General features: G+C 43.7%; 1 protein-coding gene across 2 annotated transcripts in view; it reads left to right on the top strand.

Annotated features, from left to right (window-relative positions):
* LPCAT2 (lysophosphatidylcholine acyltransferase 2) overlaps window positions 1-14,179 on the top strand; it is a 67,347-nt gene extending 53,168 nt beyond the window's left edge. For both annotated transcript variants that reach the window (XM_080829548.1, XM_080829549.1), the window contains exons 12-14: window positions 4,721-4,819; window positions 9,118-9,253; window positions 12,428-14,179. In XM_080829548.1, coding sequence (XP_080685674.1) covers window positions 4,721-4,819; window positions 9,118-9,253; window positions 12,428-12,612 — 420 coding nt within the window. In that variant the 3' untranslated portion in view covers window positions 12,613-14,179. The remainder of the gene's footprint in view (window positions 1-4,720; window positions 4,820-9,117; window positions 9,254-12,427) is intronic.
* Window positions 14,180-14,639: the final 460 nt, after the last annotated feature.

The following is a 14,639-nucleotide window of genomic DNA, read 5'->3' as shown; positions in this document are numbered from 1 at the left end:
TGAGACAAGGGTCTTTGATTCATATCATTCCATCCCATGATCTTTCAATTTCTAACATGAAACAATACCATCGATGTAGTAAGTTGAAAATAGTACTCAGTGATTTTAAAGATTTTATTTATTTATTTGACAGAGAGAGATATCACAAGTAGGCAGAGAGGCAGGCAGAGAGAGAGAGAGGAGGAAGCAGGCTCCCTGCCGAGCAGAGAGCCCGATGCGGGTCTCGATCCTAGGACCCTGGGATCATGACCTGAGCCGAAGGCAGAGGCTTTAACCCACTGAGCCACCCAGGCACCCATACTCAGTGATTTTAAAAAGCATGTGAAGTTGCACAGTCTCCATCTTTTAAATTTCAAAATACCCCATATGATTTCAAAAAACACCTTTATCTTAATGTGATCCACGGGATTCTGTAACCTGTAACAGCAGGAAAAAGAACGTAGGTCTGTACTTATGCGCGTATGCTGTGTACCTAAGAAAAGCAGACCTCCAAGAATATTCAAAATGTATACATCATCTTAAAGGTCACATTTTAAATGTCTTGAGTAGTAGTGGCATGTGTTTTTAAGAACTTCTTTTTTTTTTTTAAGTCAGAGATTTCATCAGTAATATTGCACAGCTAACCCATGCTGGGGCCTTGAAAAAATATTCACGGATACACCTGCAGGGCCCTGATATTTAACACGTCTATTGATCTTGAGGTGCTTTCAGAATTACTTCTTAAAAGTGTCTGTGTTTAATGCTAAGTGGATTAAAGCAATTTAATTCTGAGAAAATTGGTAATGCAATTATGTATGTGGGTGGAAATATGCTCTTAATAAGCGTATTTGAGTAAACAGAATACCTCTTCCCAGACTCCTCTGGAAAACTGAGAATTTACTGTATTTTGATAATAGTACTCTTTTGGATTTGTAGTTATCTTCAAAGACTCAAAGTCTTTTTCTGTTGTCTGCTGCATAGTAGCTTCTGTTTTTAGATAAACATCCCTGAATTGTTTTGATGGCATTGATTTTCTCTCCTTTGCAGGGATGATATCAGTTATAACACACCAAAGACAATATAGTCCTTATCCTTGGGAGTTTACCATCTCTCAGTGTATTCAGAACCACATCCTTAAATGTTGCTGCACTTGCAATGTTGTCAAATATATCCAGTTCAGTAGGAATGAAAATGTTGACTAAATCCAACTAGGAAAGGCCTTAAGGAATGGCTACCTGAGAATCAAACACAGGAACACCACCATTCGTTCCTTCTGGACTTTTAAATGGACCATGTCTGAACACGTGGTCTGCCTTCCCACTAGTCAGAGAAGCCAACGTCGTGTGGTTATGGGGATAGCACGGTGCAGGGGCACTGGGAGATGACGGTGACCCCCAACTTTCACTTCCGTGCTTTTCTGATCCTGCTGACCACCAGGGAAGGGGTAGGCCCCACCATCCGGAGTTTCAGCCAGGCTCAGTCATGCTTTCTCTTCGCAGTGACCCAAAACAAATTCTTAGTTGCTACTCAGGACTGTCCTGGCTTCCAGATTAGGACAGATAATGGAGGGACTAGAGTCTCCTTCCAGAAAGCTGGGCACCTCCTTTGAAATGTGGCCCTGCAATATTTTCAAATCTAGATTTTTTTTTTAAGTTTATGACTCTTCCTGGAAAGCTCAGTAGGTTTTTAAAGAAAAGAACCACAGATCTGAAGGATAATTTTTATCATGGAACTGATTTGAAATTAAAAAATTAAAGGAGTGTGTTTTGTTGTCTACTTTAAAACTATCTGTTTTTGAATGAATTTTATTAAGCTACTTGCTTTAATTTGAATGATTTAGAGTCCAATTATCTAAATTTTCATTGGAGTTCATGGTAATAGCAGGTTTCATGACCTCAAATAAAGCTTATGACTCATTCTTTTTATTTCAAATCAATTAATTAACATATAGTGTACTATTAGTTCAGAGGGAAAGTTTAGTCATCAGTAACATATGAGACCCAGTGCTCATTCTATCACGTGCCCTGCTTAATGCTCATTACCCAGTTACCCCGTCGCCCTCCCCACCAACCTCCATCAACCCTCAATTTATTCCCTATAGTTGAGTCTTTTATGGTTTGTCTCCCTCTCTGATTTCATCTTACTTTATTTTTCCTTCCCTTCCTGTATGTTCATCTGTTTTGTTTCTTAAAGTCCACATATGAGTAAAATCACACAGTATTTGTCTTTCTCTGGCTGACATATTTCGTTTAGCATAGTACCCTCTAGTTCCATCCACATCATTGCAAATGGTAAGATTTCGTTTTTTGGATGGCTGAGTAATATTCCATTGTGTGGTGCGTATATAAATGTATACACACACACAACATCTCCTTTATCCATTAATCTGTTGAAGGACATCTGGGCTCTTCCCATAGTTTGTGGACGTCGCTGCTATAAACATTGGGGTGCAGGTGCCCCTTCAGATCACTAGATTTGTATCCTTTGGATTAATACCTCGCAGTGCAATTGCTGGGTCATAGGGCTCTCATTTTTTTTTTTAAGTTAAAATGAATTAGTTGAATGGATTATTTATAAGATTCCTTCCAGTTCAAAGTTTTATTATTCTGAATTCAGGAACTTAACAACATATTATTGTATTGATCTGATAATAAAATACCTGAGAATAATTTCCATGCTGCTTTTTCCCCCTTCCTATTACTAAGATGAAAACTTACCTATAATTTCCCGTGGAATTGTCAAGGGTCTGCTTTTTGTCAGTCAAAACCATTCAGAGATAAGATTGTTAATGAGTATTAGAGGTCCAGAACATTACCTTGTTTTGTGAATAGTGGTGCTATGAAGGGTTCTTTACACTTCTCTTTCTCCATCTGCAAAATGAGTTACGGTACTTGACCTCTGTTATACAGAGGGGTCAGTGGTATAGATGAAAATTGGATGCCTCACCATAGAGAACCTAAATTCAGAAGAGTATTTACAATCATACAATTATGATGGCGTCCTCGTTGTCCATTGACCATTCTTCTACTTCTTCTTCAGACCTTCCATTCAAGACTTCTGTGTTGCCTCATAGAGGAAGCCAATTGAGGAACTAGGGCATCTATCGTGAGCAGTAGGTCTGTGGTTCAGTGAGCTGCTCGGGCATCTCAGCCCTTGATGGTGTGTAAGGAAATGAATGACGGTGGCCCAAGAAAGAAACTATGTCTCTTAAAACTCCACCGCCTCTAAAATTTCTGGGGCCATGAAAATGTTGTAGCTATTGACTGTGCTGGTGGTCACCTGTGAATACATTTGCCGAAACACATTAACTGTACCCTGAAGATGGGTGCTTTTCATTGGATGTGAATGATACTTTTTTTTTTTAAAAGATCGTCTTTTTTTTTCCACCAAAAAAAGTGGTTCAAGAAAAGGAAGAGAGGTGCCTGGGTGGTTCAGCGGAAGCATCTGACTCTTGATTTCGACTCAGGTCATGATCTCAGGGTTGTGAGATAGATCCCTGCACTGGGCTCCATGCTCAGTGGGGAGCCTGCTTGAGATCTCTCCCTCTCCCTCTGTCCATTCCCACATTTGTGTGCTGTCTGTCTCTCTCTCTCTCTTTCTCTCATATAAATATATATTTTTTTTAAAAGGGGAAAGGAAAGGAAGAAAACAGCTCCTTTGTAGGTAACCAGACAAAAATGGAAGTCAGTTGACCTGAGTTGTTTCAGGAATAAACCCTGTTCCTTAAGGGAAATCTTTAAAGTATCTTCGTTTCTAAGGTCTCCAGTAGGAAAGGGAAGTTAAATTGTTCCTCCTTTTAGTTCCCACCCTGCAGTAAGATAAAGGAATAATATAAAAGCGACTCTTAATCTTTTGAGTCTTGGTTGCTTTGAGGAGCAGACCAGAGCTTCAGTTTTTCTTCCCTAAAAACACGTACATACCAAAACTGCACACCTTGTCAGGGGCTTCACGGCCTCCCCTTTCCCCAGGCTCATCCATGAAACCACAGTGAAGAACACTTGCCTTAGTTTTAAAGTGAACCCAACATCATAGGTAAGGGTCAAAGAGAAAAAGGTAGTCTTTGTTTTCAGCGCCTGAGTGTGCTAGCAATGGAAACATACCGCCACCCAAAGAAACCAGTCCTTGCCCTGAAGGAACTCCTGATGGAGGAGATGTCTGATCCTTAGTCACAGTTAAAGATTACGCTCTTATTGACGCCAAACATCATTTGTTCATCTGTCAAGGACTGCGCTAGCTTTGTTGTTCCTAGTTCGCACTTTATCTGGGAATTCATCACTTGAAGATTTGGCTGCCGAAAGGCTTCTGACACCTGGGATTATCCTCATAGGGCTTCTGTGCAGTTCTCTTTCCTTTTCCCCACTTCGTCCTCAGGGTTCCTGTCTAGGTGAGTGGTTGATGCGTAGGAAACCCTGCTTTCGGTCAGCCTGACTTAGAATCATCAATGCCTTCTTCGTTGCCATCATGAAATACCTCCTGCGGTGTATCAATAGATAAGTTCGGGGTCTCCTGGGTCTAAATGCTTCTATTCATTACTGAGCAGAAATATATCTTTCTTCCTTCTGAATTGGGAACAGGTGGACCCCTGGCTTGCTGTTGGCTCTTAGTGCAGAGTTTTTTCCAAGCAGGCTCAGTGCGTGATGACATTGAGCCGTGTGACATGCCTGGGTTTCACCTTTGGGGCTGTGATTAGTAGTAATTCAACTAGTGGGCCCGCTAATTGATTTCTCCCCTCCTTCCACAGAACCACGATGGCAGTATCGACTTCCGAGAGTACGTGATCGGCCTGGCTGTCTTGTGCCACCCTGCCAACACGGAGGACATCATTCAGGTGGCATTTAAGGTATTGTCAGTCCCCCTGAAAGCCTCTCAGGCTGCCTCGTGAACAAGCGTTGACGCGAAGCGTATTATTTGAAAATCAGTGAAATCTGATAGTCGAGTTTATAGATCTGCTCTGTACATGGGGGTAACGTGATGACGACCATTGCTCCAGAGAATAAAGAAAACACGGCATCGAGTTAAGCACAAGGGAAGGCATCAAGACTGGAAAGCAGGTGATTTCACAAATTAGCTTTAAAAATGATTTCTGTCCAGCCTCTCCATTTTGAGGCCCCAAAGTAGTTTATAAATAAATACCACCTGTCACCAGCCATCCTAATTCGCCATCTGGAAAGTTCCGATCTATCCTGATTTTCTCACTCTGTGTGCCAGAGATATTTTAAGTGCTCTTTTCCAGGTGGAGTTGATGCTGTGGTGATGGGGTCCGATGAGCTCCCCGAGACACGTCCCAGGTCCCCACCCTGTGTGTTTTCCTGTAGTATCATGTGTATTTCCACAGTGACATCGGGGAGTGGGGTGGCCAATGAATAAGACCCCGTCCCCAGCAGGACTTGGTGGAGGGCTGAACTTTGAGGACTCAGACTCTGTTTATCCCGCCCATGCCCAAGAGATGGGGGGAAAAGACACTCCCAAAATGTGTTTTTCATTTTTCTGAGATAAAAGGGGCTTCTAATTAGTATTAGAATTAATTAGATTTAATTAGGTGTCTAATTAGTATTTAGGGAGGATGTCCCTAAGGTTGTGTAGTCTGATCTCAAGTGAAACAAGACTCGGTTTCCCTGCTTGCCTTTGTTCCGAGCTGTAGATACAGACCCATCCTGACTTGGCTGTCTCTCCACTTCCGTCCGCCATGACACCCGAGGACCTTCCCTCTTCCTGTTTCCTACTCTCCTCCCTTCCTGGTTTCTGAGAAGAATATCCCACTGTGATTCTGACAGGTTTTCTTTCCCTTCTATCGTCTAGAAAGACGCTCTTTCTCCAAGAGTCCTTTGTCACGTGTTAGAGGCCGCCGGGGCCAGCCTCAGGAATGTTCCCGCATTCTGCCATTGACAGAGAAGTCCCCAGGCTTTCTTTTTATTTCAGATTGGTTTAAACTGAGTTAACTGCGAGGCCCGTAAAGAACTAAGTGGTTGATGCTTAGCAGATGGTCATAAGGCAAGGGCCAGAACTTTTTCCAAGTTTAAAAAACGTTTGGCTTTTACAGACTTATTCATCATAAAACCTAAAATTATACACATAGCTAACTTATTCCAATCCAGATATTTCTGTCTGTGTTTTGGGATTGTATTCGTAATTATAAGTTGAGCTGAGCAAACGGTCAGTTTGGGTTTACCGATGAAAGATCCGATAGAAAATTTGGCCCTCGAGCCCAGTAATTAAATTGTTTTTAAAGACGTCGTGAGATTTTTCTCTAGCCTAGACCTTGGTCTGGTGTGGAGGAGGGAAGCAAGGAGGACTTAAAACTATAATTAGCTCTTTTTCCAGTAAGACAAGGATCATGCTCTACGTTGCTTCTTTTTGCCACATTCTCTTTCAGGGGTGTTGGATGTTTTTGAAAATATTTTGGCCCACTTGTATTTTGCAATGGAGTGTTGCCCTTTTCTATGCACAGGACCCTGTCACTTCCTTTAATCTGGGAAGGCCTTCACAGTGAACTCCCCATCCCTGAGCCCATTTCGTCATCACAGAGACCTGCAGAGCTAGAGGGTTAGCTAGAGTTCTTCAGCCGTGAGCAACGGGCATGCGCTATGGCCGAGACATCTATCGTAAGGCCGGGGAGCGGGCTCCAGGAGAGTCCACAGGCCCCGTGTGTGAGTGTGAGCACCTCCGCCTCTGCCCTCAGTCACACTCCAGGAAGGGTCCAGAGGGCCGGCAGCCACGTGCTTGCTGGAAAGACAGGATGTCTGGACTGAGAGTCCCACCGTATTCCAAGCAACGGACAGATCTCATTCCCCACCGGAAACTGGGCTCTTGAGCTTCCTACCAGGGCCCAGAGCGCGGGATTTACCTTAGGTCTGGGAACGCTGTAGCCGAGAGACTATCGGGAGTGATGCGTAACTGAGGGAAAGTGGCGTTTCTCTGAGGGGCCCAGTCTGGGGCAGTCGTGACGAGGCCAGAGAGAGAGAAAAGAAAGGTACCCAGTATGGACACGTGAAGGGACTTTCCACAGAAGCGAGAGCCACCAGAGCACCAGACGTGACAGACAGAGTGCCGAGGATTGTGTCAGAATGGAAGGCCTCTCAGGAAAGCTTAGCTCCCGTGAGGTGTGGGCTGGGCTGGTGGGGGGGGGGGGGTGATCTCCCGGCAGTTATTGCTGGAAGTCCAAGCCCATAGAAAGCCCTGGGCTGCACTTCGTGCAAACAAATGCTAAGCCACTTTTCACTCTGCGGTCACTTTTCACTCTGTCTTGTCCCTCGCGTAGGGGCTGGGGGACAGAAAATGACCAAGTCCCTGCTTTCTCAGCTGGAGCAGCAAATCAACAACCTCAAGCGCTAGTGTTTTCTCCCACCCTGGTGGACAGTTAAAACACTAGTCAGTTTGTGCTTGTGGTTCTTTTTGGGATGATGACACCTTATCCAATGCCTCAGATCGTGTGTTTGGTCACAAGCAGAGGCCTTAACGGCCGGCGCTCTAGATGTTGCCTGCCTGGTTTTGGATGCCAGCTCCACCACCGACCAGTCGGTGACCTTGGGGAAGGGACCCAGCTGTCTCGAGCTTCAGCGTTCTCATCGGGAACCCAGGGCTAATGACGGCACCTGCCCAGCCTAAGACTGTGGTGAGAGTGTCATCGGGTAATACAAGGACAGTGACTTGAACACTTCCGGTCGGGGCCTGCCGGGAATCAGAGCCGGCATCGTTTAAAACCGTGAATGCCCAGGAGAAGATTTTGAATATGGGATAGTAATGATCTAACAACAACCACAGTTTTGCTGCTTGACTTTCAATCCGTCCCACCTACTGCCTTTTCCTTTCGGCCTATAAACATGTTCCGACTCTCCCTTCCTAAAGGCAGCCTCCTTTTGTGCTTGGCCGATGCCCCCTCCCTCCTTCCTGTTATTTCAGGAGCCCGTGCTGGCTGTCTCCACCGCTCACCTCTCTCCGATCCCAGCCTCCCATGACCACCTGGCCTCCCGTTCCCTGAAGCCGCGCTTCCCGGAGGCACCCGGACCTCCTAACTGCCATCCCAGCAACTCTCTTTGCTTCTCGCCTGGCCTCACAGCAAATCACAGCAAAAAAAAATCACAGCAAACCTGGTGATTTGCTCAGGGGGCCTCCACCGCCCTCAGAGGGTCTCCCTCTTTCCAGAAAGCCTTCCGGAGTCCCAGGGGCACAGTCCTCCTTTCCGGTTCTCTCTGAGGACTTCTTCTGAATCTTTTTTTTTTTTTTTTGCCAGCTCCACTTCCCTACACACACGTGAACCCTTGCTGCTCCCAGGCTTCCTGTCACTTTGTGCATTCTCTGCAGATAAGCTCCAGTCCCCCCAGAGTTGGCAGTACTTACCAGAAGTCATGGCTCGAGCCTCAACCGCTCTCCTGGGCTGAGGTGCTCCCTCTCGTACCTCCCCCGGGCACCTCTGACTCCAGTCTAACCTCTCCAGGTCCAGCTTTCGATCTCCCGCTCTGGGGAGCGGACCCCACTTTCCCCCAGGGGCCCAAGCCAGAGCACCGCAGGCCACTCTCGCTCCTTCTTGCCGTCCCCACAGGGCCCCGACTGCCAGCCAAGCCCCACCTTTGTGTCCTCATAAATTCTGCCCCTTCCCATCCTTCCTGCTTCTCCACCCCCACACTCTTCATTGCTTTCCCCGCCTCTAGACTTTCCAAACTTCTGACTCTAATCCATCCTCCACACTCTCAATGCCACGCTGTCATAATCCGACAGGGTGAGGTGAGGCATCCTGCCGCCCATCATGGCCTGATTCCTGCTTGTCCATCCGCCACCCGGTCTGAGCCCCGGGCAGTCACTGCCGCCCTCGTCTGATCCAGGAGTATCTCTTGGTGTTCTAAGACCCAACTCAACCTGTCAAACGGGTAAAGCGTTCCCTGACCTCTCCCATGGGATTCATCTTGTTCTCCCCAGGACTTCCATGCCCTTGGGTCTCACTGTTGTTGAACCCCGTGCTTTCCTTCTGTCTCTTCCCATGACCAAGCCAGGTGTCGCGAGGGCAGCAAAGACCACTCTTCCTTCAGATACTTCTCCCTCACCCCTGGCACAACAGATCTGCGAATTAATAGACTTTATTTTCCGAGATGATTCCGTACCATATTGCTCTGCTCATCCTTACATGTTTTCTCTTTCCTTCAGCTCTTTGATGTCGATGAGGACGGCTACATAACAGAGGAAGAGTTTACCACCATTTTGCAGGCTGCCCTCGGGGTGCCTGACCTGGATGTTTCTGGTCTCTTCAAGGAGATAGCCCAGGGGGATTCTGTGTCCTATGGTGAGTAGGCAGTCTGGTTTCTGCGTTAGTTCACTAGGAGGGGAACCAGACTATGGATGGACCCTCACGCAGGAGTGTGGTTTCCCTCCCCTGACTGGATCAACCATAGAAATAGCAGGAATGATGATGACGACAGGAACAGGAGCAGTAGTGGGGTAAGAGAAGCTAATTACTGAGGACTTACACCCTGAGTACTCTTCTAAACATTTTTAAATAAATCTTTATAGCAAGGTTATTTAATCAGCACGTTTAATATTATTTTATGGAATTTATGGAATTTGACTTATCATCAGCTAGAGAATGTCAGAGCCAGGATTCAAAAACCAAGAGTTTGGTTTTAGAGCCGCTGCCCTTCCCACCTTCCCTCTCATCAGCCGCCCCTCCTGGAAGGGTCTTTTCCTTTCTGCTATCACTGTGGTCAAGCAAAACTGAGCAAGTTAACTAGAGTGGTTGTAACTCCACTAGAGGGGGACAGACTGGGCACCAACGGTAACGACGGCGGCGAACCCATCTGTCACCACGTTTGACTTAAGTAAGCTTTCATGGAGGCTCGTTTTCTGCTGCCCCTTGGATGGCACCCCTGTGAGGTCAGGACCATCATGGCAGAAGAAGACCCCACGGCCAAATGGCAGGTCCATCCGTCAGGGACCAAGCTTTCTCCAGATGGCTTGGTTCACATGTCTGTTTCCCTGTCTTAGCTTTGAGGTGGTCATTCCTGTCAGGTTGGCTTCTCTTCCCCCAGCCTTTGCCCTCACCCCCTCCCATAGGCTGTCGGGGGATTCCTCTGGAATGCCTCTTTCCTCATGGTGTTCAGAGAGTTTTAGCTGTTAACTTTCATGGAATGGGAGAATTAGATCACATACTTCTCTTACTCTCCGTTGTTCTTGGTTTTTTTTACTATCATTCTGCATGCCCTTTATTCTGTTTGAGGTAATTAAATGCCTAGGGCACTTACTCTGTTGAGTTCATGGAAGGAAGGGAGGAAGGAAGGAAAGGGAAGGGCAGGGAGGGGAGAGACAATGGGAAGTACACACTGAGATAAAATTAAGAGTCATAAACCCCATGTGTACTAACTCTCTGTCCATTTTTCTTTCATAAGTAAGACTCTTTATTGGTCTGAGCTGCCAATATGGAACACTTATTTGGAGCAACTATTTCAGTGGAAGTTACACCACAATGATTTGTTAGGTAGTCATAACTTTACCTGTCGATTATAACAAATTTTTAGGGAAATCTGCTTTGCTTTTTGGAATTCAATCATTTAGTTTTAGAATACACACGATATCTCCCTTTCCCCGATATTATGCCAGTTTCCTTTTTTGCAGGAATGCTTAGAGGTACTGAAGTATGATTTTATGAAAGAATAACTATTGAAATGTGTCAGAATGTGACCATCTAAACTGTTTTCCTCCTCAGTTTTCCATTTAGACAAATTAATTGATTTCCACAATTCCACAGATTAGCCAATTCACAGCACTTCTTCTAGAAATGAGTTACCTTTTTTGGGGGGGGGAATGAATCACTTCTTAATGCCACTGACATCCCCCCCAAAAAAAAAAAAATGGAGACCTTGATCTTTTGAACAGATCCCAAGTCTTGAAAGATAGACTTTGGTTTCAGCAGACCAACTCTCATGTGTCCTTTCCATAAAAGACCTCTGCACCTCCATCACTGAGACAGACTTGTGCAGATGAACCTTAATTTTGGATGTTAAGAAAAAAATATCTAAAGACCATGTTCATAGCTTGCCTGATTCGGAAACATAAAATGGTCTATGAATGCAAAATAATGTTGCAGTTGCAAAGAATGATTCGGACTCAGTCCAAGGGCCTCCTTGTTACTGAGACCTACTTCTGTCTTCAAGAGTTGTTAGTCTAACGTGCTGTGAAGTAGACTCTGGGTTATCAGAGGATTTAAAAAAAATAAATAGAAATAGATCATGGGATTAAAAATCCTTTTATTAGAGAGCCAAATAGGTTGCGGATTCAAAATCTAGGCTCCTTTTGCCATATAAGCTCAATAAAGTTTTCTCCATCCAAACAGAAGAGGAGAGAGGGATTTCAGAGTGGAGGGGAGCAGCACGTTTCAGAAACTCCAGGTTATGGGAGGCTCGACATTCAAACTCTGCTGGTTAACTTGGTTAGCCTTCTCTAGCTCTACCCTAGTTCCTAAACCTAAAACACCCAAGACAGAAAGGGGCCCACCACTCCGAGGTCTCGTGATATGATTATTATATATTGTATGTTCTACTTGCCTTCATTGCTCAGAAGTCAGGGCTCAGCTTGTCAAGACTGTGTATTTGTATACCAGAATGAAGTGTGGAAATAGTTTTAAAAACCAGTAAGAAAAAGTCATGGTCAATAGCATTTTTAAACATTTTGTATTATAAAAAAAAATGGTAGCCATTCAGAAAACTAAATGAAACATAAACACAGAGGGTAACAAGGTTTCATAAAGCAAGCAGTTGTGTTACTACTGCTCAGGTCAAGAAAGAGAGCTTTTCATGAACTCTGGAAACCCCTGTGCTCCCTTTCCCAGCGACAGCTCCTTCCTCTCTCCTACAGGGGGGCATGGCTGACCTGACTTTAAAAAGAATACTCTCCCTTGCTTACTTTTCAGCACATCACCGCAAAGTCTTTAAGTATTATGTGTTCGTTTTGCCTGAGTTTTTGAACTTCATAGAAGGGACTCCCATAGTATATGTTGTTTGGTATCTGGCTGTTTTCACTCAACATTATGGCTTTAAGGTGTATCCATAGTGTTAACAACACAGCTGTTCCTTCCTCTCCATTGCTGTAAAGCCCTTATGTCCCATGAAAATGCTACAAGTCTCCATTTCTGCTGTTGACAAACACCTGAGTGGTTTCCATTTCTCACCTGTCATAAGTAACTGTGGCTGTGAACTTTCTTGGGCCTGTCCCCCAATCACAGCAGGCGCACATTTCTCTAGGTTATACACTTCAGAGTAGAATTAACGGGTCATGGAGTATGTGAGTCCTCAGCTTTTCTAGATAATGGAAAAATCATCTTGCAAAGTGGCTGCACAGTTTCTAAGAGTGGAGTGAGAAGATTTGGCGATAATTGTATTATTAAGGTCATATATGAATCTGTCTCATGCCAAAAGAAGATTCGCCTCCGTTTATTGGATTTTGTTTGTTTTTTCCCCCCTTTCAGAGGAATTTAAAAGTTTTGCCCTAAAGCATCCAGAATACGCTAAAATATTTACAACCTACCTAGACCTCCAGACGTGCCATGTGTTCTCATTACCGAAGGAAGTCCCGCCAACTCCCTTGTTCGCCAGCAATAAAGTCAGCCCCGAAAATCATGACGAGAGCACCTCAGACAAAAAAGATGACTGAAAGCAAATATTCACAATAAGGGAAGGCTTTTCCTTGAAATTGTGAAGGCATTTGTTGATAGTATTTTCAAAGTGATTTCTGAGTAATGATGTTTAAAATGAAGAGCTTTTTTAAAAAAATTAAAATGGTAGCTTTTCTTATTAAAATGCTTTTATCCACGTATGTGTATTATTAAGTAATATTCCCTTTCTTTTATGTTATATTGTGTTGTACCGAGGGGTTTCCTGGTGACAAAGATGTTTTTATGGATTTTCCAGTTTAATTTGCAAATGCAAACGAATGAAATGATCTCATTTATTTACTGATGAACATTAACCAATGCTGCAGAGAGTTTTAAAAAGTGAGAACACTCTTTAATCTACTTCCCTCTAAGCACACGAAGTGGTAGTGTTATCTCGAATCCTTTCCCATTCCAGAAATAGGAACGCTGTGGGATCTTATGCCTCTAACTTCCCAGATGCATTCTTTCATTTCTAGTTCAGTTTCTTGGATCACTGAATATGATGGATCGGAAGGGAGAGCTCCCGTTAATTCGATGAGACTTCTTAGAACTCATATCCTCTTTATTGCAGATTTCCTTACCCACCTGCTAAGGAAATCATATCGTTCTACAGTTTAGATCTTTGTGTTAAAAAGCAAATCCATGGTCAAAGGCTAAGTGGGAATTGCCTTATTGCAGATAACCATGACTGCCTGCCTGGTGAGAACATGAATCACTTGCCACGGAGTCTAGTTTGAGTTGGGGAGTTTAGAATGTAGGGCTTCCCGACGAAGGTGAGGCAACAGCATAACCCCCTGGCACAAAGCTAGGCAGTGACACCTTTCCTTCAGGTGACACAGTAATCTCCCCCAAGTGCTGTTTTTATTGGATGTCACGCATCATACCTATTGTTAACATCGCCCGCATTTGAAATTTTGAACAGAGTATCAATTTATATAATGCGATGTACAAAAAAGAATAGTTGGTTCGTTTCCAAATTCTGTCTTTGAATTCAATCTCCTTGTATTGGTGGTGTTTCTGAGTATATTGACGGTTTACCCCCAAACTCATTTTTTAAAGCCATTTGTGAAGGGGGGGATTTGTCACGAGAGTTGAGTCATCGTTTCAAACACATTAAGCTATGAGTGTTCTAATTTAATGAATGAATTTGGATGTTAAATGTGTTATCCTTCCATGTATAGGGTTGTTTGCTTTTTCTGTGTCTTAAATCTGTGTAGACAGAATATTGAATGAGCTGAAAACAGTTGCTTAAGTAATTAGGAAAGTACCTCTTTATAATAGTGTCTGCATATGCAGTGGGAAGGATGTACTACTCAGGTACCCTGATTGCTTTTTATCATAGAAAAGCCACACATTACTCCTATGACTTGTGAAAAAGTAGCATTGTAAACCAAAAGTTTTCTATGAGGCTCTTGAAAACGATCCCTTTGTTTTACTGTCTTAAAATAATATCTTGTGCTCTTGAAGTCCACTTCTGCCAATGTAATATTCCTATTTTATTATGTTACTTGAATAAACAAACTTGCTACATAAAATTCTTGGCAATTAAAAAATTCTGGTTTTGCCATTTTGTCTCAAAGGTAATATTACCTTTTTAATATTATGGCTTGAACGTGTTTGCATATTTATGACTGTGATTCATCATTCTTGTTTGCATTTAAGCTTTATGAAATGTCAGACATGATATTACTGTAATGAAAAACTCAAATTTTAGCCAAAGTTGTAATAGTTAGTATCCTTAAGGCAGCTGACTTTCAGCTGGTAGGGCGTGTGTGATAACACAGTCAGGATCATCAAGGTCCCTGTAGCCCAGGCTTCTCCTTTAGATTTCCTTCCAAGATTCTTTTTTCTTCTTTAATTAGGAATCAAATTTCATTAAATCAGGTCAGTACACTATGGTTTCCTATCATCACTTAAAAAAAAATAGGTTACTCTTTGAAATGAGAAATACTAGATCCTAAGTCCTATACACCATAAAAATTTCAATCAGAACAGTCCTGTTGCAGGGTAATGACGTGCTACATGC

The sequence above is a fragment of the Martes martes genome (genome assembly GCF_963455335.1).
Source record: "Martes martes genome assembly, chromosome: 17".
NCBI lineage: Eukaryota > Metazoa > Chordata > Mammalia > Carnivora > Mustelidae > Martes > Martes martes.
The sequence above is the reverse complement of the archived record's forward strand: the minus strand, read 5'-3'. Positions and strand labels throughout refer to the sequence as shown.